At 40.2% G+C, this 26,941-nt stretch overlaps 1 protein-coding gene across 1 annotated transcript in view; it reads right to left on the bottom strand.

Annotated features, from left to right (window-relative positions):
* The window catches only part of IGF2BP3 (insulin like growth factor 2 mRNA binding protein 3), a 111,961-nt gene that overhangs the window by 11,664 nt on the left and 73,356 nt on the right, over nt 1–26,941 (bottom strand). The window contains exons 8-12 of the mRNA XM_017731188.1: nt 21,801–22,085; nt 19,491–19,625; nt 18,819–18,941; nt 16,234–16,369; nt 14,239–14,370 (exon numbers count right to left, since the gene is read on the bottom strand). Coding sequence (XP_017586677.1) covers nt 14,239–14,370; nt 16,234–16,369; nt 18,819–18,941; nt 19,491–19,625; nt 21,801–22,085 — 811 coding nt within the window. The remainder of the gene's footprint in view (nt 1–14,238; nt 14,371–16,233; nt 16,370–18,818; nt 18,942–19,490; nt 19,626–21,800; nt 22,086–26,941) is intronic.

Genomic DNA, 26,941 nt, shown 5'->3' with positions numbered 1-26,941 from the left:
GCATCTTCCAATTGCTTTCAAGCAGAAAGCCCAGCTGGAGAGCATGCCATAATACTCCAGATCCTCTCTACGTGCCGCACAGCAGTGATCAAACTGCAGGCTCGCATATGCCACAGTAAGTCACAACTGTTTTACCAGCCTCAGAAGAGCGGAGCACCATCGAATACGCGCTGCGCTGCTGCACCATTGATCCATCCGCTTCCGTCGGGGTTGCCGCTCGAAAGCATTTCACACAAGCCTCTTTGAACTAGGAGGTATTTAAGACACTGCACACCTCTCCTTCTAAAGTTTTTCTTCCTCTGTGTAGCCCTCTTATGTATTTTCAAAATTAGTTTTGCTCATCCTCAATAAGACAAAGCACTTTTCGTGGGGAGGTCTTTTGAGACCTCATCCTTGCTTTCTCAGTACCCACCATGCAGACCAGCACGGAGCACCAGCAAGCAGAGCACATGGGACCAACCATGCTCATTTAGCTTTGCTCAGTAGTATATTTTGTAGGGATACAGACTCACCCAGAGAAGCTCACCAAACCAGCTTTTTCTATGATATTTTCAGAAAAAAACCCCACTGCTATATGCAACGCAAAGCAAAGATGCACTCCTAAAACCACTATCCCTGCTTATTTTCAAATTTCAGTAACTTCTTTCAAGGTAAGTCCCTCAAGGCAAAGTCCCCCTGCATTAACCATAAACAAATCAGAATAAAATGCTTGTTTCCAAGTTTTATCACCTCATTTTCGGTAAACACAAGTCAACTGTAACCTTAGGGGATACAAATTCCAGGCACAGCTCCATGTACCAGGTGAAGAAACCCAAAAATAGGATATTGGGAACAGATACACTTTAGGTGATTGCAACAGTTGCACAGTTTACCCTGTATTTCCACACATACAAGGCATTAGGATTCATAGGCATTTTATGCTGGTGTAAATCCACGTGGATGCAGCCCTCCACACCCAGCCTCCCTGGGTGCCTGGTGTGCTTTGAGGACTGCAGATCCAGCTGATTTTTAAGGCAGGCAGTGAGTCCCTGACCCAAATAACCAGAGCACCACACAAGTGGTGGTCTGAGACCAAAAGAGGAAATAACAACAATTAAGGAATGGGAAAAGGTGGGAGCACCCCTTTTATTCTGCCTACAGATCAGTTTAAAATTATCTCAAAACTACGCCCTAAAACTACATATTTGTAATGAAAGATACCAGTCACTTCAGTATATATGTTAAACCACTTTCCAGAAGATTACTCATATTCTCCTCCTATTATTACAAACACCTTGAGTGCTGTCATAGTAAGTCCTTTTACACGTTCACTGTGAATCCAGCAAGATTTCCAGTAATTTGGAAATGCTACTGTACGTACTCACTTGACCTTACCACTACAAAAAACTGTTTCTAAATGGCTACAAGTTCATGAAGCATTTGGGATTTCCAGTTACGTTGCAAGGACCCATTGCACTGGGTGTAGAGGCAGCCCCTCATTCCAATCCTGACAGCTTAACCACCCCCTTGCTTGATCCTCTTCTTGACCCCTACATTCAACTGTCCACACATGCTCCAGCTCCTGCAAAAGTCCACTGCTGAAGTTTTCCCTTTCATATACTTCTCCAGCCTAATTTGTATAACACTGCTGCAAATCAAACATTTAACTTGACTTGGTTTTCAAGAATTTGAGCAGCTTCTACCTAAACCCACCTCCAGATACGTTTCTGTACCATAGAAACAAATCAAACTTCATTGTTTTTGTTTGCATATATTTCCTGCCTTCCCTCTGTTGCCCATCTGCCTGCTGAGCAGTTTCCCCCTCTTCTTCCCGAAGCTTAATTTCAAGCCACTTTCTTGGCTAGATTCAATTCACCACTAAAATTCCTTTTTGCTGCCTCACCCTTAAACACAAAACATCGGCAGCAAAGGCAATGGAAGACAGAAGATGTACATGTTCTAACTGTACAGTCAGCTCACTGTAGCACCTTCCTCCCATCCCTCCTCATAGTTTTGACTTTTTGATACATTCCAAATTCTTTTTTCCTAAAGGACTTTTTAAAAATTATTTCTTATGTGACTGAAGTTCTTTAACACTAAACTTGCATTTTGATATAATAGTGATACATGTTTATTAAGGAACAGTGGAGAATCTGTCAATATTTAACTGTTCATACATTGGAATTTTTAAAATTCTTGTCTGGATTAGCACATACATGGCATATACATACAGCCAAATTCATCCCCAGTATAACATCACACAGGATTTAGAGAAATTATGTTATGCACGCTGGTTTTTAACCATTCAAAACCCATACTGCTCTTTCTTTTTTTCTCTTCTGGCAGAAATCAAATCTAACTAAGGCTTTTGAGAGTATCACAACACCAAGTTCAAATTACTATCTGTCCATCTCCTTACCCACAATAATTTTTAAATCCTTTTGTATTTACTGGAAACCTATCCTGCAAAAGAAACACATCAAAACATAATGCAATGACTACACCACCCATCAATCTTACAGATGCTTCTGGGGATCTCAGGATGGAAGAAAATCAGCTATAATTTAATCTTACCCATGCCATGCCACATAAGTCACAGAGCTTTCCAGGAACTCCTAACATGAGTTATATCAGAAATAGATTCCTAGATGTTAAACATATGTTAGAAGCACTAAATTTAGGGAACTGATTTCCCACTCTGAAATCTGAGCTTCAACGTTCACTCCCTTAAAGCCAAGTTTGCTTAAACCTATACTTACAATTTAAAAGCCAAAATATATATATGTGTATATACATTTGACAAGAGTGAGGTCTCCTGGACAATTTTCTCCTCCTCCTCATTCAGTTTATTTTTTTCCCCACATAAGAAAATATTTTACTCAAAGTCAGCCCAGCCCTGGGAACTGACAGGAATGTGAAAAGAAAATCTTCTAAAGTAGCAGCCTAGGTTCACCAAGATGCGTAGTCCATACAACTACCCTAATTTGCAAGTAACCATCTCCAGCATCTGTGATGCACAGACCACCTCTTTTACCCCAGAAATATTTGCAGTATGGGCTCATGGCTAGTCCACCGTAGTAAGTTTGTCTTGTGTAGCTGTGGCACACAGATACCACTGAGATGTTCACTTAGATGGAGAATCTAGGTTGCTTTGGGGTTCTGTGTTTTCTTTGGGGGTTTTGTGTTTTAAGAAAAGAGCTCCAGAAGCCAAGATTTCTTAGATATAAGAAACAGATTCTTCAAAAGCATGGTGACCAGAAACAATTAATCCAGTCCATAAAAAGCTGTAAATACTTGCTTTGTTTCTGCAAAAATCAGTCTGCTTTAGTTACAAAACAGGCTTGATAAGGAATTTTTGTCTATATCCAGCAGATTTAACTAATGAAAACAATTTTAAATGGTGGTTTCATTCATTAATTGGATTCCAATTTCCATCCAAATGTTTCCTGATGAAAATCAGAAGTTAAAATTAATTAAGCAAAGAAGACAAAGCACCATTCTTCATTTTTTAAACAGAAAATGGGAAAAATACATTACCCAAAGCAAATGGCAAACTGCAGACTTGTATAAATAGAAAGATATATTCACTGTTAGCAAAGGGTAGCTGTGGCAGTACAGACCACTCGAAGGCTTTCAGAAAAGTAACTAAAGTACACATGTAAAATTTGATGAGTCAACTTAAATCAGATTTCCTTCTTGCTCATTTCAATCATGATTGGAAATGGTGATCTAACACAGAGATGGAAATCAATCTGCCCCCCTGGATGACACTAAGCAACTCTTGCAGCACACCATTAGCTCTGACTTTTTACACTAGTACAACTCTTTTTCCTGGAGCAGCTTGGATACACATCCTTCCATACCTCCTGCAAGTCCCTGAGCCCCAGCCATCTGTCCCTAAGCCTAACAGTCCATATCAACCATTTATTTTCTTTTTTTAAAATTTCTCCTTTAAATTCCCACCACCTCCATCCAAGACATAGACTCATCTGTCTGTAAATCCTGTAACCCCTGGCTGCTTCCCCATTACACTGGGCACACCTGAAGCCCCTGCACTGCTGGTAGCATCAGGATCATCCCCTTCACTCCAGCCAGACCCTGCAGCCCTACAGAAGATTTTCCCTTCTGCTGCCAACCCTACCACATTAACTCTTAGGAAACTGGCTTAGCACAGCCATCATTTCCTGGTTTCCAGAGCCTCAGCAGGAGGCAGGTTCTTCCCCTCCTTGGGATATTGCCACTTGTCCTTCAGCATGAGGGCTACTGCTTCACACCAGAGCTAGAAGCTGGGGACTCCCAGCCAAGAAAATTTGCAGATTCACTCTTCTTTCTACCATCCTTGCTTCCAGGGTTAGAAATATTTGTAGGCACCAACTGCCCTTAGAATAAAGTTGTGATAACTTTTCTCTGCCAATTCCTTGTGTATCAGTCCTACTGATGAACTGCAGAAAACCACACAGGAGGAGAGCTTTTCCCTTACCTGATAGATTAGTCAGAAAGAAAAGTATTCCTCCTCATCTCATGCTTGGGTAACAGCCATAGCACAGCCAGGCAAGAATTAAAGCTCAGAAAAAGAAAACAATCCTCCAGGTAGGAGGGTGGTAGGTAAAAAAGCAGGTCCCAAACCACTAGAGCTGTGGGAGTGGACATTCTATTTGGAGAATGGCATTTGAAATACAAAAACAACAACACAGAACAACAAAAAATACACAGAAAAGTCAACAGAGTTTTGCCTCCTCTGTTCTTCCCCAAGACGACACCTCCTCTCCTCATTTTGGCTGATGCTGCTGCTAGGTCAGTCCATAGCTCCCTCAGTCTCCCACAGCATGAGTGTGTGGTGTGATCTGCCCCGTGGCAGGGCTTATAAGGGAGCATGTTTGTTATTTATGTCCCTCAAGTTAATTTGAACATTAATCTCAGGCTTTTTCTGCAATCCTGCCAACGGTACAAAATTTTTTCCAGTCTCGTGCGTAAGTGTCTCCATAGACCCCTTGCTCCATCAAATGCATGTGGTTGGTAAACCTTTGGCAACATTTGGGATAAGGCTGTAAATCTTTAAAAATATTGTACCCACTGAAGTAAATAGGCTTTTAAGCCAGACATGAATGGGAGAAGAATCAAATCTTTGCTGGTTTCTAAGCCTGCTATGTTTCATGTTGCAAATTAATTACCTTAGCATGAAGTATTTATTTTAACTCACAAAGTCATGTTATCCATTTTGAGTCAGCATCAGGTTTCTTAGTTGTGAAGGAAATAATTAAGACCTGTTTTAAGACTGCATGGAGCTACCACCTAGCCTGGTGGGATACTGGGTTTGGTTAGCTTTTTTTTACATAGTAAACAAATCCACTTTGTAAAAGTAAATTAATACAGACAGTAGGTGACTGCATTAAAAAGTCTTTTTTTTTGCCATTCTCCCCCCTTCCCAACAACCAAATCTGCCAAGACAAGGCAGATTTACAGACAACTCATTCGGTCTTCAGAATACCCTGAGTTTGCCAGGAAGTGAGGTATCATATTATTCAAACCCTGTACCAGATCCAAAGCCAAAATTTAAACCATGTTTTTGCAATGTACTGTGAAGAATTATCCTGGCCCACAGCTGTAACAAATGCTCTTATTTATTTAGTAATAAAAACTTGCAGCAAGAGGAAATGAACATTAAGCCAAGTATCCTTGAAGACATTCAAGGATTCAATGCATTGATAAGAAATAAGCTTGAGATGATGGTGAAAAATCCTAGTGTGTTCATTTTGCAATCGTAGTGCTAAAAGTTTAAGCCTTCATTGGAAACAAGGGGCTCATTAAGGAAAACAAAGTTTTAGTAGATAGGTCTAACATGATCCACAGTTCCACAACATCCTTGCAGATATCTTGTGTCACCGTCTTGTACAGTCAACTGAGCTGAAGTGGAGCTGCCAGTGCAGATCAACAAACTAACCTGAACTCCCTACACCCTCCAAGTTTTTTAGGTTTATTTCAAACAGATTTAGGTCCATGCTGCAAGTCGAAGGCTTTCTGCCATATTCACTGCCTGAAAAGCCAGGACCACACTCAGAAGGGTTCTGCACTGCTGAATTCAGTCAGTCAAGAGGTAGCAAAACAATTTAAAAGAAGCAATGCACATTTTTTGCTTTGATCTGCACACTAAAGCGTTGCTCATATTACCAGGCATGAACTGTACAGCCACCATTCACCCAGGGTTTCACCTTCCCATGAACCCCAGGTTAATCCAAGATGCTCCCCTTTAGTGTAACTGCTGCATTATGTGAGAAACACTGGTGTCAGTAGATGAACCAAGGGCATGACCCTTTCTGGGACACAGAGCCCATGGCAAGGCCATGCAGCTCTACCTCTTTTCCCCACAGTCAGCCCCAGAAATGACGTGTGGGTACCCTCCATCCACCCAGCTGATCTGGTCCTCTCCTCTTGGTTGAAAATCTAAGAATGACCCACCCCTGTCTATGTTTCCATTTTGGGGATTGCTGCGCTTCAACACCTGAAACTCAAAGACAGCTGGTTCTTACACAATGGTCAGTACCATAAGTGAGAGGCTACTAAAATCATTTTGCTTAGTACTACTCATTCCACTTCTTGGCTCTCAAATTTAGTACTTTTCATCATGATCATCTTCTAACGCAGAAGACATGAGAATCTTCTAAGACTGCTAGAAGTCACTAAAAGGACCACACATATCAGAAGTGTTTCCAATATGAGAGCCTAGCTAGGAACAAGGGAGTAGAAATCACGGAAGCAGAGAAGGAACATTTTCTGGCAGGCTGGTTATAAGGCATTTCACAAGCAGGAACTGGTTTGACATATTTCTGAACATGGCATGAACTTTTTGTTTTTGCAAAATCTGACTGGCCACAATGCCAAAAAAAGCAATCTGCCACCTTTTATTCAGAACAGACAGCCAAAATCAGAATTCAACATAAGGAACAGATTGTGAAACTATGTAAGCAGGAATTTTGCTGGTCATTCACAAGCAGCAAGCATAGGTATTCAGTGTTGCAACACTGTATGACCACCATAAAGTATATGTATAGAAACACTTCCACTTCAAAAATCAGGGCTGTGACACAGCAGCCACATGGGTACTCCAAACCCATGGAAGTTGCCCATGAAATCAGTGGCTTTGGAAGATGCAGGTGCTCATCAGCTCTGGTTAATAAAGGCACTGCTCTCAGATTCCATGACAGCTGCCAGAAAAACAGGTTGTGTAAACACAAAGATCACTTATTTTTCCATCATGTTTAACTAACAAACAAACCAGAGATGGAGCCAGATACAACAGAATGAGGACTTGACCTACTTTTGTTTCTGGCCTGAAGGAGCTCAATACACTCTAGTAACAAAATATTTGGCACCTTAAGGAATTAAATTTCCCATTTAGTTTAACATTCAGAAGGCGTGGAGCCTGGTACTTAGGGCTTGAGAGTCTGAGATAGTAAAGGGAACTCCGATTAAATCTTCGCATACGAATCTAAGGGCAGGGAACCAAATTCTAACTCTCTTGTTCCAAAAAACTACAAATATCTCTACAAGTATTCAAACCTGTAGCGAAGAAGAAACCATTTTTATTTTAAAAAGCATGGATTACTAGTTAACAAGTGATTCTATTTGCATTATGACAACCTCAGAACTGTAAAAGAAGCTATTAAGAATAACTGGAGGCTTCAACACCTCGAAAAACTACCATTGACTTGCCAGATCTTTGTACATCATATGGTGCCAATTGTATTTTTTATTCCCTTGCTGAGGGGTCGGTCCATCCCCAGAGGCAGAATAGTTTGACTGCTCTGGACATGTGTCCCTGAGAACGCAGCATGGCAGAAGCAGAAGAGTTTCAACCCAGTGGGAAGACCAACCATTTTCTCCACAGGGCAAAACAATCCCACAATGTTACACACCATGAAGCAAATTCTTTAGTTGTCAAAAAAGGCATTATTAATGAATGTAAGAAATTAAGCATCAGTAAAGGTGTATTTCAAGGCACTGAGGTTACAATCTTCAAAAGAAGTCTAATTAGCTGGTAGATTTTTTCAGACAATGCTGTTGTCCTGTAGTGCCCTCCTCAAGATTGTATGTGCTGCGCATGTAGGGTTCTAATTTCACTGATAAAAAATAATTTTGTAAAAACACTGGCAAATCCTTCTTCACCCCCCAAAACCACATCCTCTTTTGGCTGCAGGACAGCTTCTCAAAAATCATCTACTGCTTAACAAGCTGGGCAAATTAGGGCAAAGCCACTTGCAACTACGCACATTATAGATGTACAGACATTACTGCCTCTGGGTAGGTCAGACATAACAGCTGCACGAGCCAATCCTATCAAACCCAGACATCCAAAGGAGCCCAACTTCACCAAGTAAGAGTCAAAGTACCTGGAAACAGGACAGTTTATCCTCTTCCTTGTCTTTCTCATCTATGCTCAGGGCATCAAATGAAGGCCCTCAATGAAGCAATTTTTCATTTTAAATTACTTTTCTTTCCTGCCAAAAGCACAATACAGTTATTTCTTCTCTTACTTCTATGCAATATAGAAGATGTCTTCTTTACTATTATTATTTAAGAAAATGACCGGAGAATAAAGAAGAAATTTTTCTCTTGACCACAACATCTTCTAAGGAGAAAGTTTTCCACTGGCATATTCCTTACCTGCAACAAAAAGCTTCAAGAGATGGCAAAGAATAAAGGAAAGCAACCTATCAGCCTAGCTGTACAAGACTTTTCTTTGCAATCAGAAAAAGGTGGTTTGATTTCTTGGTTTTGTTTACTGTACAAAACTACCTTTTCTTTGGTTTTGTTGTTTTGGTTTTTTCTCCAATCTCCTTTCCCCCACTCCTCTCTTCCTAGAAGCCCATATGCATATCACATAACCTGAAAATTTACTGTGAGGCTAAAGGAAAGGTTAGAAAGAGTGCTTTTTTTGAAGGCAGACCTTCAAGTAGCTACAATGGATGTCCAAAGAGACCAGCAGAGAAAGCAGTCCCACTGCAAGCAGAGGAGCGTCTCTTCACCTTAGCCAACTTTCACAGGGCAGAAGTTCACGTATCTCTTCCATGCCCTTCCAGATGCAGGAGAGCAGCTGGTGTGAACTCCTCTTATGGAGAAAAGCTGTCTGCTTCTCACCTTACTTTATGTTTGAGTTTATCTGCCATGAGACAGATTTAATTATACTACCCTGTTTCAGGGCATTCAAGGGCAGGATGAGGTCTCCACAGGTTAGCCCTTTTCTTCCCCCATGCCATTGGATGCCAAATTTCAGACACAGAGGCTACAAAAGAAATGCAGTTGGATGTAAAATTAAATATGCAAAGTTCCAATTGTAAAAGGAAGGGTGCAACCCATTTAACCCCAGTGGGTGTGCCAGGTGTATTTATTGCATGGCTGTACACAGTTGGACTTTAAGGTAAGGATTTCTTGTTTGTTTGTAGCTTTAAAACCTTCAGTGTTGCATGAGAACAAACTTCTATTCTTGAGAGACAAGCATGTGCATATTCTCCCCACAGTTCAGAAGACAGAAGCAACAACTCCATCAAAACAGCTTTGAGCAGAACAACACTACATCTGAAGCAGTTTGGCTGGGATACTTGTTAAAACATTTTTTTTTTTTGTGGCAACATATCTTCTGGAAAACATAAGCATGGGTCATATTCCCTTTTGCAGAACCTTACTCCCCCCCCTCATACAAATCCCAGTCCTTTGTGCAGGTGCTCAGGTCATGGCATTTGTTACAAGTGACAGTGGGCAGACTAACAAAGCTCTCTGCAATTGTGTCAGAGCTGCAACGCACACAAGCATTTAAATGCACAGCTAAGGAGAAAGATTTAAGGATAAACAGAAAGTGGTGGTTTTTCCAGGCCCAAAAGCATCTGGACAAGACATCAGGTACAAATAGGCACAGAAAGGCTACTGGTCCTTAATATGGTCACACAAGGGCACAGATCAGTCAAAAAAAAAAAAAAAAAGGCATTAATTTGATCATATCACCAGGATCATAAGAGCAAAATCATGCCAATTTGACAGTAAAAAGAATTTTTAGCTCTTAATACTCTTAACTGAGACATTTAAGTCCTACTTTTTCCCTCAAACCTTAAAACATTTCAATGATTCTCACAAGGTCTGGTTTGTCTGTCTTTTAGGAGCCCAGGGAAAAACAAACAGATCTTGGACTTTTGCAAAAAGAGGAAAATTCAAGAACTGAAACACAATATGCAATTCCATCGCATCCCTTTTGAGTGACTGCACAAAATGAGTGCTTTGAACAGGCAAACAGAGCTTGGACTCCACAAATATATTATACAATTGCAATATCAAGAATTGTTGCTAGCAATAAGTAAAAATACTAAAAAATGGATGGTTAGCCTTCACTGGTTGAGGTGCTCAGACACTGTTAGCCACATGCAATGGACATGTGCCCATGTGTGTGTTTGTATCTGTTACCAGACAAGTACCAAGGACAACCTGTGCCTTCCTGTGGGGGCTCCACTGCCAGGACAAAGAGTAAAGCAGCGAGACACAATCTGCATCTCATTAGATTAAATTGGATGAGGCTTTGGTGTTGTACATCAGTGTGAACCACCACGGAATAAGGTCTCCGAGTCACATGGAAATCATTCTCCTGAATGTGACACAGTCCAAGGAACTAAATGCAAACTAGTGTTTGATAAGATCATCATCTCAAGTTTGTGATACCAGAGTGTACCTGAAGCAGCTGGAGAACAATGTTTATGCTTTTGTCAAATCTCTTAAAGGTTTGCATGAAGAGGGATAGGATGAAGCATCACACACATGGTAACACAGCTAAACCTATTCAACTACTCAGTCCCAAGCTCCTGAGTACAGAATGTTTTGGGAACACTTGGCTCCAGCTGTACGTATGAGCATTCAGACCTGTCACTAAGCTCTGGCACCGTAACAAAATCCTAGATCTGTCTACTATGCAGATTTTTCCTCTTTATACCCATATAAAAAAAGCAGCAGCAGGAGTGTGGCACATAATAGTTTCAATAATTAAGATGACACTTCAGGTTCTTTGGGAACAAGTCCTACACAAGGTCACAGCAACACCTTGTCACTAGAAAGTAGCACATATGAAGTATCAGCTCCATATGGAAACCCTGCTGCAAATGCCCAAACTCACCCACCTAATTCTTCTGACCCAAAGGAGAGCCCCAGTCGAGTCCATCCCCACAACAAGGTGAAGAAAGGGTGCATACAAAGATATTACAAGAGCTTCAAACACACCCTCAGACACAGCACAGGGTGGGTCCCAAGGTTCGCTGTATGGCTTGCAAGCACAGACTTCAATGACACTTTGATGCCAAGAGGCCCCTTGTGATGGTGCAGCTGAAACTGGTGAGGAACACACCTCTGTTCAGTCAAACAAACAGGAGGCAGGGAAGAGCCAGCCCTGTGCATCCCTGAGCAGAAGGCAAAATTTGCACTACACAAAAATAAGCAGGACAGCAGCAGGACACATATCTTTACACCCTGACGCCAGCAGTGTTTTCAGAAAGGATTTCCAGCTGCCTGAAAGGGATATCCTCAGTGTCCACTAATCTGTGCTCCCAAGCATAAAAGGACATGCACTGAAAACAAGGTAAAGGGACTTGGGTTGCCCAAATGCTTTTGTCAAAACAAGGAACTTGGTAACAAATAGCGCATAGGTAAATGGACAAAGTCTCCCCAGGAATTTTTCATTAATTTTTCTCCTGAGACTTTCTTTCCCCAAAGCCTCTTTTAGTTACACAGATTTAATTTTATTTTTTAAATCACTCGTGAGCTCTCCTAGATGACCTAACCCTGTGGTTACCTTTAGCCTTTCAAATTGTATCCATTTCTCCTTCAAAATACAGCCAGACTTTTTATCTCTTTCTTCTTCTGCATGCCCCAATAAACTATTTAATCAGTGTCTGAAAAACTGTTCTTACTAGAGGAAAAAATTAGAGGAGAATAAAACTCAAAAGTTACAGAAAAAAGCAAGATTTAAAAGTCTTTGAAATAGAAACTTTGTTTTCTGAACAACTGCATCCATTAAAAGAACACTCATACTTTTTCTTGTTTTCTCTCCTCAGAGAGCAACAAGCACTTTGAGTAAGTCAGTCAGCCTGAGGGGCTGACTCACCTGAAGCCCACAGAACCACCTGCTCTTTTCCAAATACCGACACGTCTAAGTACGAACAGGGGAGATAGCTCCACTTGTTCATGTGTTTGCTTTAGAAACCCTTCTTATCTGGCTCAAGGGCTGTATTGGTACCACCCCCAACCTCCACAAAAGCTGTTGGAGTTCACCCTGAGAATCTGTGAGTTTATCCCTTCTTTCTGCATGTTAGCTTGTCACACATCCAGGCTGCATGGAATGGGAGCCAGTTCAGAGGACTGAGCATGAACAAAGCAAGAGAGTTCAGACAGTGGTCCTTCCAGCTGCACAGTTTCTACACTTTTACACAATGACATTTGTTTCTTGATGCTTTTTTCCAGATGTTGCCATTATCCTATTTCCAGAAAGCTGGAAACTGCCAGAGATCTTAGCAGGCCAAAAAAGGTGCATTTGGGGGGTAAAGGTGCACTAGCAACAGAGGGACAGACAGGAGTAACCACCAAATTCAGCAGTGTTTAGGTGCATATTTAAAGCAAAAGCAAAAAAAAACCACAACAGGGAAAAAGTGGGAAAGAAATGAAAATAAACCAAATGATGAACAGAACTGTGGGCTTACAGTATGAATCTCAAGAATAGCGAAGTAGTTTGCAAATCTGGAGTAAAAAGAAAGGAAAAGCCACACTTTTAATTACCAACAAGGAAAGCTCTATACTGTTAGTAAACCACACCTAGTTCCTCTTAAGAAAAAAATTGAGGTAATCCATTACCAGAGATGGCATTTTATATAATACAGTGAAGCAGAAACCTGTATTGTTTAGTTCAGTCTGCCAATCTAATTAAAGTGCAGAAGGACTGTGTGAGAGAGAATTCATTTGTCATAAATGGAGGCTCTGCTATTGACAGTAAAATAACAAAGTATAAATATATTTCTATTGTAGCTTTCATTAAAGCACATTTTTCTGATAAAGCCACTATTCTACTCAATATAGTTCATAATGCATTCATAACACCAAAGTTGTTCATTCTCACAAACAATGCTACAAGAGTGGAATTTTTCCTGTTCCTTGCAGTGACTCTCTCTTGGCTTCTTCCTCTGGGGAAAAATATTTAGACAACAATTACCCTTTAGTACAATATAGCTTGAGTTATTTGATAAAGTTCAGTGTGTTGTGCTGCATTTTCACTTTTCTAGTTCATGAAAAGTCTCAGACTTAGCTCTCTAGATGTCACTGTTGGGCAAAGAAGGGGACGAAGTCAGACGCATCAGAGTTTGTACAGCTCTGTCATCCACTTCTTAAGAGACTTGTTAGAATTGTTTTGAAAATTCACCTTCCATTGAGTTGCTAACAACCACCACCACCAGAAACAAGGAAGAGATGAAAAATCACCTTCTCTTTATAATGAGGTTGTCTTCTCTTGAACAGCAAAACACCATCTCAGTTCCAGACAGACTCTGGAGCTTTCTGATACAATAAATTACCTTCTGCTCCATAGCAAAAGACCTCTTATGTTTACTAGTCAGCACTGAACTTGAGTAAGGTTCTAGTAAACTTTTTCAGATATTTTTTAGAGAGCAAATTGGCAAGTAAATTGCAGCTTTCTGGAGATTAATCCATGTAATTTTCATCCTATATATTTAGCAGTATTGCGTTTCAACAGGGCATTTATAAAACTGCTACACTCAAACAAACATTTTAGCTACATATAGATTCCCACTTCATGGCAAGAGATCATTTCTTTTTTTTCCATATCAAAAGGAATAAAATTGCAGACTAGCATTATTAATTGCCAATTCCAGCAATTTTAAAATTCTATTTTATGTGAGAGTTCTTTCTGCAGTAATTCAAATTCTCTGTAAAATAAAATCTAACTCTTCTAAGCAGCACTATTTTCCAGCTTCACTGAGCATTTCACTAGAAAAACAATTAATGCCTGCTCCCAACTGCAGCCATATGAAATATCTTTCAGTGTGCAAGCAGGAAGACAGACAACACTTAGAAAAAGGGCAGAACACAGTTAGCAAAACACCCTTCCCAGATTTTCCAGGTAACTTCACAAAAAAATGCAGCAGTCTTCTTAGTTTTGAACAGCAGCATTGTACAAATTTGTATCACCATCCACTAACCATCCAAAATCAGAGCTTCCCTTACCCCAAATGGTGGATACGAAGCAGCAGCAGCAGCGGAGGCAACACTCACTGCGGGAGGTGGTATTCCTGAAGAAGAAGGTGGGAACAGACCCAAGGCATTCAGATTTAATCCAGGAATTAAATGTGCTTGAAGCTGCAATGGCAGAAGAGTCAAGATTTAGAGTCCTGGTTATTAACTTTAATAAAATCCTAGTTGGCACATGCTGTTAAGCTTGTGGGATGTTATTTAAAACAACAACAACAAAAAATTCATCTCGATTACCCGAAGGACTCTCCTTCAAACCTGTTTCCTAGACACATGTACAGACCAATAACATTAAAAACTCATAGTGTGAAAGGCAGATGGGAATCACTTGCTACAATTTCATCAGCAAAACACATTTCAAACTTCACAGCAAGATATTCAGATAATAATACTATTTACTTTCAGAGTGAACATATTTATCAGAAAAATAATAGTTTTGGCCTCATACTAAAAAGACAGCACTGTAGAAACAGAAAGATCATGTGCAAACCTCTGCTTTTCTTACACTGGGGCAATACATATGTGACACTATAACCCCATCCCCTCTCCCTTGCAAAAGAGGAAGTGAGATACCTCCAGCAATTGCTGGGAAAGGATCAACTATGAAGTTGCATGTCCCTTGCTTGACCACACCTGAGAAGAGTGACACCATCATGTGGTAGGAAGCATTTGTTGTCTGATACAAAACTTGTGAGTACCCTTTTCCAGATTATTGCTCAAAAGCATGAATATGCTTTAGAAATATCTCAGTGTCTGTCCCTCTTTAGCTATCTCAGGCCATTAAGATAAGTCAATCACCAAAAAACTTCAAAACTTCACCACCTCAAAAACAACCTTAATAACCACTACAAACTAAACCTGAAATCTATGCAGTAACAGAGGTGGGTTTTGACTTTCCATGCCTTCGTCAAACAGCAACGCAGTCTCTAACTCACACCATGTCATATGAAACAAAAATGCACTGCTATTGAATTTGGTTTTGACTTTGTTCCTCATGTGTAGCTCATGTACTGCAATTTGCTTTGTGTGGGACAGGCAGGGAGAGAAAGGGGGGAAAATATTCTCTCTACTCAGTAGGGCAACCATGAAGAAGAGACATTTCTGGAAATTCAGGACCATTGTAAACTGAAAAAATATTTCCATTCTAACTCTAGACCATAAGATTTGGATACACACGCACACACAAAGCTTTTCCTAACTTATCAAAAGTCTCAATCATTTCTCAATATCCATTAGTAACACCCTGGCAAACTAATGAGGTATGTTGTTTTCATTATATAATCACCAATCATCTTCAAATAGCTAAATGCCTTTATCATCTGTATCAAGAAAAAACTTTAATAAAGCCTTCTTAAATTAAATAATTAAAAACAGGAGAGATCCTTCTTCCATACATTATTATGTTATTTATGTGAAGAGACTGAATCACTACTTTAAAAAACATGCAAGCCAGAGCACATAAGCCACAGCAGCACAAACACACCCTTCTTCAGGCTTTTGCAACAAGAAAAAAGTAAAATACTCATTAATTTCCTCAATCCAAAGTTCTCAGTTCCCCCAGTCAAATATGAACCAGAAAAACCTCCATTAAAATAGCACACATAAATAAATAACAAAAATGGTTGCCCACACTCCCACAAATAAATAGAAGAGTCAACAGAGTGGCTGCAACAGAAAATGCTGATTTGATATTAGGAAAAAAAATTCATCATGAGAGCAGTGAAACAGAGCACAGGTGTCCAGAGGTGCTGGACACTCCATGACCACTTTCTATCCGTGGAAATGGACAGACACTTTCTATCCATGGAAATATTAAGGAGAAGACAAGTCTCTACATAACCTCGTTTAACTTGGAAGTGGGGCCCATATTGAGCAAACCCACTGCTCGGCCAGGTGACCTCCAGGGGTTCCTCACACCCAAAATCCTTCTGTGGTTTTAGTTCCAGAAAGAGCCCACATCCTAAAACTCACATTCATAGCAGCAATATCATTTTCATAGGACTCCCTGATTTTCTTCATAATTTCTTCCTCAGCCTTGGCACAAGTTTCAATACTGCCTTTAACTGTAATGGTCCTTTCCGGATTATAGAGTGTCAAGTCCTGCAATCTGCAAATGAAACAGAAGCACAGTTAATTAGCAAACAAAGAAGATAATCCAGGTTTATCATTTGAGCACGACAACATCCGAGTGTGTCAAGTTTGCCCTCCAAAGAGCATAGTATCAATTCATAACAGGGCTCAAACACAGGTTTCAGATAATCTGGGGAAAATCTGTCCTCATAGGAACCACAACAAAGCCCACCACAGCGAGGTTTGGCAAGGGCTGGTTGAGACATACTTGGGTGCTGCACGAAAAGAAACGACCACGCTGTGCACGAACACGAGCTGCAGGGCGGTGCAGCAACGTCCCACTTCACACACCACACCAGCACTACCAACAGGGAGAGGGCTTCAGACATTCATTTTAGACATCCCAGAAACACCATTAAAAAGACAAAAAGACCCAAAACATTTTCTTTTCTTGAGAACTGTAGCTTATTCTTTAAGGAAACGGGAGAAAAGCCGGGCCTCAGGGAAACTGCAGGAGAGCCTCCAAGCCCTCAAAATGGGAAAAAAGAAAGGCTGTGTGCAAGTCAACATTTGCTGCAAAATACTAATAACTCCACAGGGAAAATGAAAATGTGACAGCATTAAACCAGTGCTTTATTCAGCAACAAATGCTAACCTACTGTGGTAACATGGAATAAACATACTGGGAAGCCATGGCATATCCACGTACTGAGAAAAGGTAAAGGGGTGAAGACAAAGTCCAGGGCAAGATGTAGGAGTGAGGAAGCCCATGGCAGGAAGCAGAGAGGAAGCAGCATACAAGGCCTTGCCTTCCTGCACAGCAGGCAGTGTGGCAAACCTTTGCACATCTCAGTCAAGCAGTGGCAGGTGCGAAACACATCCACAAAGCAGGCCTTAAACTTCCAGTGCATGAGCACTGAAGTACTGCCTCAGTAAGGAAAGTGGTGGAAAACACCCCAAAGAAGAGAGGAAACACTTTCCCAAACGAGCTGTCTTACTTTAAACTTATGGACAAGCTTACCGAAAGGCCTAAATGAAGAGACTATGGGAAAGACTAATTAGATATAGCAAAATCAATGGGCATATATGCTCTCATTTATGTATTGATTACACCAGACGACTTCAGGGGGCTATTTTAGGCATAGTATGACAAATACAATCTTGAGGCCAAGATTTTAATGCAAATAAACCATTAACTCGCTAAATTAAAAAATACTCTGTAGCTGTTTACAGACAATGTGTTATTTATGTCATCATCAATAAAGACAAGTGGATTTCATGGAATGAAGACCATTTTTTCATGTACTCTGTACACATTTTTTTCCCCGTTTAAGCAATAGCATTAGTCTGCGTACTGTTTGCAAACAAACTGTTTATGCAAACACATTTAAGAAAGCACGCTGGCCTTAGAAATTCTATTCTTGAAGCACACCTATATGGGTGCTTTTTCTCTATTTGATTTGTTTCTCTTCCTCAGACTAATTCCATAAACACACACCTTTAAGGAAGGCCTCAGGTACTTTCATCCAAACTTGATTTCTTCTTTTTGAGGAGGCACATTTACTCCCAGCTTCCTTGTCCTCATTTGAGCTATTTTCTGCAGTACTTTTTTTGTCTCCTGCATGTATTCACACCTCTTCACATATCCTCATGTGTCTTCCAAACTTTTTCCCTTTCCTACAGCCTATAAGCCTTATTCTCACCCTTCCTGGCTAGAGCCAAATCCAGGATGCCTTCAAATGCTTGAAAGTTCATGCCAGAGCATTCATTATTCAGAACAGGAGGTTCTCTGAAGATATTACTCCAGGGTAAAACTACTATTGACTGCCAAGCTTCTACAGAGATGTTAATCTAATCAGTGATTTACAGATTTCCAGTAAAGGTGAAAACTCCCTTTTAATCTCAGCTAAATTTGAACAGGTCTCAGTTACCCTCACAAACTCAGGAAAAAAGGTATTACTTTGAAGCAGACCAGCCAGTGTATTGCAGTTTGGCTGCTAGTGGTCAAGAGGGACAGCACTGCTACTAAAATATCCTTTTCAGTATCCATTTGCTCTATTTCTTTCCCTCTAGTCCAAAAATTTAATATATACCAGAAACTAAAACATCACTAAATTCACTCATTTTCACACATATCTCAGAACTGATCCAGACTTACAGTTTCAAACACTCATCATTACATATGGTATAATATGTTAAAAACAACTGACACTTAAAATATAGTCTAACACAAGCTCCACATAGCCTATGTTATTTTTAGGCTCGCTCTTGACTGAGTTTACAATGAAGACTCACTGTTTACATAAAATTTAACTGAGCTTAAGTAACAGTTTAATCCACATGATGGAAAGGTCTCTGAAGGGCTGTTATCTCAGCCTTTAACACACACATAATATTTTTCTAAGAACTCTGTACCTGAATGTCCCACAGCAGCATTGCTGCCATTTGAGACACCTCACCAAAAGATTAGGCCACCAAAAACTTACGGCGATATCGTGATCTTAGTATCTGTGTCCTGTTCAATTTTCTTCAGGTTTCTTCCTTCTTTGCCAATAAGTCGGCCAACAAAGTTGTTATGTGCCAGTATCTTCAAGGGAATTTCTTCTGTACTGTAATGGAAGTTATACCTAGTGAGACTTTTGGAGACCAGAGCACAAGCTTTTATGCGTGTTACGGATGAATTTTATTTTCGTAGAAATATCCACAGCTCCCATTCACAGGTTAACACTGGATGCAAAGTCCAGGTACAATGGGCTTTTCAAGCTTAATTGCAGCATACCTTGAGCTAAATAAAGCTCAGAGTGAAGTAGCAAGAGCTGTTGGGAGGGAAAAAATAGATCTTAAAGCTTTTAGTGAGGGCTTACAACTTGTTATGCTCGCTCTGACTAAAAGCTCTCAGTTGCTCAAGAAACTTCCATATTTGCTCCAGTTCACCTCAAAATCACAGCCAGGCAACAACTGAAATCATAGATGCATGCTGGGGCTAACTAAGCAAGTAGACTGTCCTGAAAGGCAAAATGTCTCAGTTTCTTTACCTACTTAGATACAGATAACAGCAAATATTCACTTGTTAACAGCTTTAAAAACTACTTCTTTAAATTGAGCCAGCGAGAATTCAGAATTTTTAATGCTTCCACGATGAAACGCTTTTTACTCACAATTTAGTATCTTGAGCTTCCTTTTGCATGATCTCCATAATAATTTTACAAGCTGTTGAGCAGCCTTCAGGAGTTGAGTGGATGGTAATTGGTTTCTCAGCAGCACCTGCATTCTCTTTACGATGAATATCAATTCTTGAAAGAAAGAAAAACACTAACTATAACCACATAGTCTATGGTAAACCTTGTGTATTTCCAACTCTCGTAAAACTAATTTATTTTGAGCTAACAGTGACTACATTTTAGTGGTTTACTCTTGAAAAGTTTACAACTATTTAAACATATCCTAAATACTAATTTGTTGTGTTACGAAGAGCCTCTCCTCCTGATTTTACCAGCTAAGCCCCACCTCTGCAGACACTGGGATCTCCTTTTCTCAGTAAACTCCCATCAAGATAGTCAGGGGAGTTGTTAGATAGACAACTAAACCCCTGAAGACAGCACCACATCAAGCTTTCCCAGTGCTCCATCTCCAGCCCCACTGCTCCACTTAGAATGACTGTGCAACTACAGGACAGTCAGGCTCTGTCCCATCTTATCTTTAATTACCTCAACAGCAGAATTTCCCAGCACTCCTCTGCTAACAAGTAGCATGGCAGTACTTTGCATCCATCTTCAGGATTAGTTTCTTATACTTTTCCAGCCTGATTTTGTCATGATACTACCTTTCCTCTACTCCACCCTCTACCACCCTGAAACTACTAGCCTTGTTTTACAACAGGTTTATGTAGTTCTAAGAATTTAGCAGAAATTAATTATGACCTGCATAAAGACAATGCCTTGGATATTACTTTTCCTCTGCCAGTAACTGCAGCTCACATATTCTTTCCACCTCTGCTTTTTGTTTTTGCCCCTCTTCCGCATGTAATAGCTATTTCCTAACTGAAACAACCATGCTGCTTTTCAAGAAGCCCCCTTATTTTTGCAGTTCTTTGAAGTATTGAAAACTCATTTTGTTTCACAATGCAGCATTTTCCAAGAAACCAATGGCAATCCTTGGTGGAACTAAAAGTGGATGAAATTTCTTTATTTTTTTTTTAAGCCCAAACCAATGAAAACATCATTCTCAAAGTCACATATCCGTAAAGTTAGCAACCTGCAATTATTTCTACTCTACCCACCCTTCTTTTAGATATAAAAGCTTTCCTCATGCAAATCTTCCAGGATTTTTATAGTCCAAGAATTAGATGTTTTATATATCACCTGAAAAATTGGTTACCCAGAGAAAAATTACAACCAAGTCTTGTCAGGACACCACAAATCTCTTAAACCTGTGTTGTTAAACACACTAAATAGTCTGCTGGGTTACATCATGCTAATGAGAGGTTTGAAGGAGCATCATGATAATCTTGGGTTTGGGGAGCTGGGGAAGCCTGTTTGTGGGGGGTTGGGGTGTAATTAGAGAGGAGTCCCTTATCCTCACTAACTACTCTCAAAGCTGAGGCTATGACCCACCCTTGTTCCCCTCACACACAGCTCATTCCCAGGTCCTGCCTGCTGCAACTGCAGAGCTGGGGACTCCTACCAGTGTGCTGCTGAAGGCAGCATTTTAATTCTCTGTTTTTAGGGGCATCCTAGAAAAATTCTTGGAATCAGAACCCCACCTCCCTCTGCATCTGTGCTGAGCTCTTCCTTGTGGGTAGGGATTTAACGCACACTGGAAACAATCTCTTCCAGCGTCTCTAGACCCCAGTGCCCTAAGCTCCTTAGGTCACTTAGCAGCTTGCTTTTTGCCTCCCATGCATTTCCTTAATCTGTGTTTTGGTGTGGTCTGCAACTTGATAGCAACAAATGCATTCTCCAGAAACAGAGGGGGGTAAGATGTAAGAAGCAGTGAGGGAGATAGAAAGGTTCTTTTTTTAGGGTTTTTTCCCCCCACATCTTGAATTGACAACACTTACAAATCCTAAAAATGCCCTAATCAAACTAAAACTAGAATAAACACTTGAAGACTTGGGTATCACCACACTGAGTGTATGCCCCCCAGAACAACATATTACAGCTCTTTCAGTTTCTCTTTTTGTGCCAGAACCATATTAGTATATCTGTAAACAAAAGTCTCCAACAGAGTACCATCATGCTAGTGCTCCTTTTTTAAAGGGGGAGAAAAAAGTCAGCTAGTGTTTGAACACGTGTCAAGAACAGAATCCAGTCCTTAAATAATTCTTGCAAAACATTTCCTGTTCTCTGTTGTCTTCATTTGCTATCTGACCATGCAGATTAGTAATGAAGTTTTAAGAACTCCTCTTTACATGAGCAATGATGACACAATATTAAAGCTATTAATTACAGTTTTGTAAAATAACTTACTTGGACTGTGTCTGCTTTGTAATGTTTCTGATTGTTGCTCCTTCTTTCCCGATAATGGCTCCTACAAACTGTGTGGGAACCAGCATCCGCAGAGGAACGTCTGACTGTGGTTTCTGCCGTGTGGTTGCACCAGGTGACCCTTGCCTCGGAGGACCCCTCTGTCCAAATCCACGTCTTCCCTGGGGATGTTGTTGTGGAGGTTGCTGGGCTGCCATCTCATCAGGGATGTATGCAACTTTCAAGGAATAGTTTTCAAGCTGAAACCCATTCAGTTTTTCTATTGCTCTGTTTATTTGCAAAGGAGAGGAGAGAAGAGATTAAAAAAAACCCATGATCACATGCAGGGCCTTATGAAATGACAAGTCATTCAGATGTAGACTTCTGTTCTTTCTAAATTGCGTGGTGAAACTAGAAACTCATTCCAAGATGAAAACTTACATTTGAAATTCTTCAGCCAAGATTTTGATTACACAAAGTCACCATGTTAAGAACTACAAGTTAGCTCTTGCTTGTTCTGGGCTTCCATGCACTTTAAAGATTTTGCTGGTCCAACCCTATCAGCAAAACCTCACAGGAGACAGAGCTTATGCACTCAAAAACATTCTTTTGCCTGATTTAATTTAAATCAATTTCCCAAATAGAATTAAAGCTGCACCAGAGGGAAAACTTTTTAGCTGCTATCACAGCACCTTCATTAGGGTTTTTGCCAGCATAGCTATTTGGCTGGAGTTTTTGCAACAACTGATATAGCTGTGACAGGAATGAAAAAAATATATGAAAGAGGAGAGCACCTTCACTACAGCAGGAAAGGAAGTGCTCAAAGCCAGTCAATGGCATCTGAAACGCCCCTTAGCAGACTGCAACAGCACCTTGCAACTCACTAACTAGTCATGTTGTAGGTAGGTTTAAAAGTTAACAAGGAAATTAAAGCCCCATATCCACCTTAAACTCTCCATAAAAACAAAGTTGTTAGAGGGCATTTAAAATGCTGTTTCACCTTCTCTTGTTCTTTCAGTTAAGCATCACAGAGGGATATTGCCCAAATGTACACAACCCCCTCGCACCATGGGCCCTCACACTGAAAACCTCCTGAACACTCAGCATTCCCTCTTGCTCACTCTCTCTTCGTAACCAAGGACAAGGCTCCAGGCCAGCCTGACCTGCTCTTGGGTCTCCTCTTCACAGGGGAAACACAAGCCACCTTAAAATTACAGCCTTCCAGAAGGTAGAATACCTTCCACTCACAAACAGGATAGAGTTAATACAACTAAATATCTAGCAAACAGTAGGAATAACTAAGATACATGAAAAGCACTGGTAAACCAGTGGTATAAAATAAACACATTTGCCCAAGAAAGACATATCAAGTATTGCTACAACAGGCATTACTACTCAGATTAACAGTAATATACTGATCACTGAAATATGCACTGATTTGGGGTATTTATAGATGCCAGACTTAATATTGGACAAAAGATGACTGACAGATTTTCTTTAAAAAAAATTAAATTAAAGGCAGCAGTGGGAGGGAGGGAGTCTTCGTCTTTTATTAAAGAACCCACCAATATTTTCATTAAAAAGCTCCAACAGCCATGTGCTCTGGAGCAAGGCCTTTGAATTCAGAAACTTAACCCAGTCCTTCCATTCATGCACATTTGCAGGACATTACTGCCCATTTACCAAACATTAGCCTCAGCAACACTTTTACTCCTGCCTCTACTACAGAGATAAAAGATGATGATATCCAATTGCCCATATTTTCAAGGGCAGCCAGTGAAAAATACTATTTGTCTCCTGGGTGTCCCATTTGACAGTCTGGGTCACAAGCAGCTGTTGAAACCAAGCAAGCAGCTTCTCAGATAAGAAGTGGTATTTAGGTACTGAGGATAACAGGCCCCTCATATCCCAGGGGCTGAGCCAGAGTCCTCAAAATATTCCAGTCGGACAGCAAAGAGCTTATGAGAAAACAAGTAATTTGTGTCTTTGGAACAGGGTTTAATAAGGGCTGATAATAAATAAGGCCCAAAGCAATGCCAATGAACAAAGAAAGCAAAATATTGAATAACTGATCACTGTTCATTAAATACTTCTGTTAACCAAATGAGACACAGGTCCTTCAGGAACTGGGCAGGAGTGTAATTACTCCCATAACAGAAGAATCCTTTACAGCAATGATCTGGATTAAAATTTGGTGAGGTTATGTCAAAGCTGATATTTTTAAACTTTTACTGCACGGATTTTGAAAAGCATTTTATTACACAATAAAACATGTTTATAAAACAGTATGAGTAGTGAGCAGACTAGTGAGACTTGTGTTTCTATGGATTTGTCTCAATTTTCAGTTTCTGCACAGATTTCCAATGTTGGAAAGGCATTTCACTGAAGTCTCTCTCTCTGGACATCCTATCTGGAAAAGGGGTCTGGGAACTTTCCTTTTTAAACAAACTGAATATATTAATTTCTTGTTGGTTGCAAATATCCAAGACCTCTATTTCTAGGCTGAGTTTTACTGATATTGACCAGAAAGCTGAATTGCTACCAGGAAGGGAAATGGCACTGCCAGACGGTCCAGTTGCACAAGCTCTGTTTCTTTTGGAATTAAACCTCAAGATGCTGGAGAGGTGAACACCAACATTTATGCAAATGTGCTGATAGGCTCCAGATTAACGTTTATCCCAACTCATTTCCTTCCAAACATTTATTTGACAAGTTCAGACATTGCTTCTTTCCCAAAATGTGTCAGCCTCCTCTGGCTTTAAAACATCTTTGACCAGAATCCCAGCATTAACACAAAACCTGACATTAAATCAGTGCTTGAGACCTCTCACTCTTCCTTAGAAGTGGTTGTGAAAGAAAAGACTAGGCTTATTGTTTGCAACCAAGCTTCATACCTATCCTATTTTCACAACAAACACTTTCCAGCAACAACTATATGTACACACACATATATATGCACATATATATATACATCTCCTGGAAAGAAGGTTGGAATTTTTCTTCTTAATAACAACTTATAAATTGTTAAATGGTTCCATATGTCTATAAGTACCTCAAATTCAAAGCAAACTGAGAAAAGTTCATTTGCCATTGTGGAAAATTAATTGTGTCAGCAGTGAACAATCTCTGGCCACCAAAGCCATATGATGACATGGAAAAATAACACACTAATTCACCCTGTGAGTCACAGAGTTCTCCATATTTTACAGCCTGACTTGTTTTATAATTTGACTTGTTCAAATGATGAGAAGTCAGAAGAAGTATCAGTAATTAAATGCTGATCTCCCAAGCCTTTTATGGAACTGATATTTCCTGGGTACATAGTCCCATATTCTGCACTGGTTTGGGTGCACACAGTGGAATGCAAGGATAACTGATTTGCAGTGGATGCTACACATACACAGTTCTAGTGCATTTCTTACAGAGGAAAAAAAAAACCCAGCTTTTGAAAGGTCCTTTTGGCTGTTGATTCTGTCCTTCACATTCCAGTATTTGACAATTTTCACTAGGTTCTTAAAGTATTGTTATACACGTTTCTTCAGCTGTTCTGGACTCATTTTTATCAATTCTGTGGCACAAAACATAGGGCTAGAATTAGGCAATGTGATGATTCAGCAGCTCTTCAGCACCATAACAAGTTCAATTTTAGAGGCATCTAGGCACTGCTTTGGGGGCTGGAGAGACAGATGTGGAAGAAAATCCATGAAGAGAGACAAGTGATTGAGAACTGTCTTCTAGATGGCTGCAAAATTCATGTAAAACAGCATCTAGGACAGCACTTGCTATCAGGAGAGTCAGCCCTGCTCACAGGGGAAGTCTGAGCCTCAGCTAAAAGCAAGTGACTGGTTCTTCACAGCACTAGGGCCATCTGTTTCAGGCAAAGCTACCATCATTGCTGCAGACCACATGTTACATCGAGCTCCTTCTGTAAAGCACACGCTCACTGACTGACCACCTCAAGAACTCCAGAACACAGAAACACCACCTCTGCCTTCCCAAGCCGGTTGGGGGGTCTCCTTCCATGACCACAAGTTCATAAAGGCCATGCAGACTACCTCTGTCAGGCAGCCCGGCTGGTACCTACTGAAACAACCCACAAACCGTCTTTTAAACAGAGGCTAAAAGCCTGAAGAGTCACTCAGGGAGGACAAAAATGGAGAAAATTCAGTAAACTGCCTCATTAAGAGGTGCCCTCCTCCCTGAAGTCATCCTTTAAAATTTATATTTAGTAGAAATGGAAAATATTTCCATTTCACATACTAGCGAGAGCTGGTACACAGAAGTCTCTTAGCGTAGTTCAGAATTTTTTAATAAAATGAATTCATTAAGAGACTGCAGCAGCTACTGTCTGTGTACTGATAAGATGGATACCAGCCTGGCTTATGTTCATGTGACACCTGTTCAGAAGCAAGAGTTCCTACGTAAAAATGAAACCTTTAAACAAGTATTTTGTAAATTAGTCACCTGAGTTTTTCCCATCAAAACGGCATCTCACTGCTGTTCTCTCATGAACTGCCTACAAGAGGATGTTTGCCCAGCCTTCTCCCTTTTGATGCTAGTGGAGGTTAAACATCCTAGATAAATGATTACAGTAAAAGCACCAAGTCTTGTACTGGAAATCATTCTTCCACTGATAGCATGATGACACTAAGCACTAGAAGGAGAACATATTTCACTCCCACATGCAGCTTTTATGTACACCACTTTTCTTTTTTCTTCCCTGAACAGACACAATTGCATACTAGAAGGCAGATGTACATGGTAAATTTTCTTTAGCATAATAAATTTTTTTACATTAAATAAAAATATAGGTTTCATCAGTACTTCTGCAAATGAAACCAAAACAAAATCTAAGCTTATAATCACTTATATCCCACAGAATTTTCAGTATTATCGTATGGCAACATTAGCTCTGACCCACAATGGCATGCAAAACTATTAGTTATGTGAACCCTTGTTCATTCAAGGACACGTGTTGTGCACACACACACAGATGTGTGCTCCATTGAAAGGGTAAAAAAAATTTTTTTGCAAGTATTCTAATTAAGAGGTGATCACTAGTGGACTTTCAAAATCCTGGGTAGAGCAAAATCTTGTAGCATGTACTAGACTCCTACACACTGGAACCTTTTGGGGAGGGAAAG

The sequence above is a fragment of the Corvus brachyrhynchos genome, unplaced genomic scaffold (assembly GCF_000691975.1).
Source record: "Corvus brachyrhynchos isolate BGI_N302 unplaced genomic scaffold, ASM69197v1 scaffold84, whole genome shotgun sequence".
Classification (NCBI taxonomy): domain Eukaryota; kingdom Metazoa; phylum Chordata; class Aves; order Passeriformes; family Corvidae; genus Corvus; species Corvus brachyrhynchos.
Note: the sequence above shows the minus strand (reverse complement) of the source record. Positions and strands in the feature narration are given on the sequence as shown.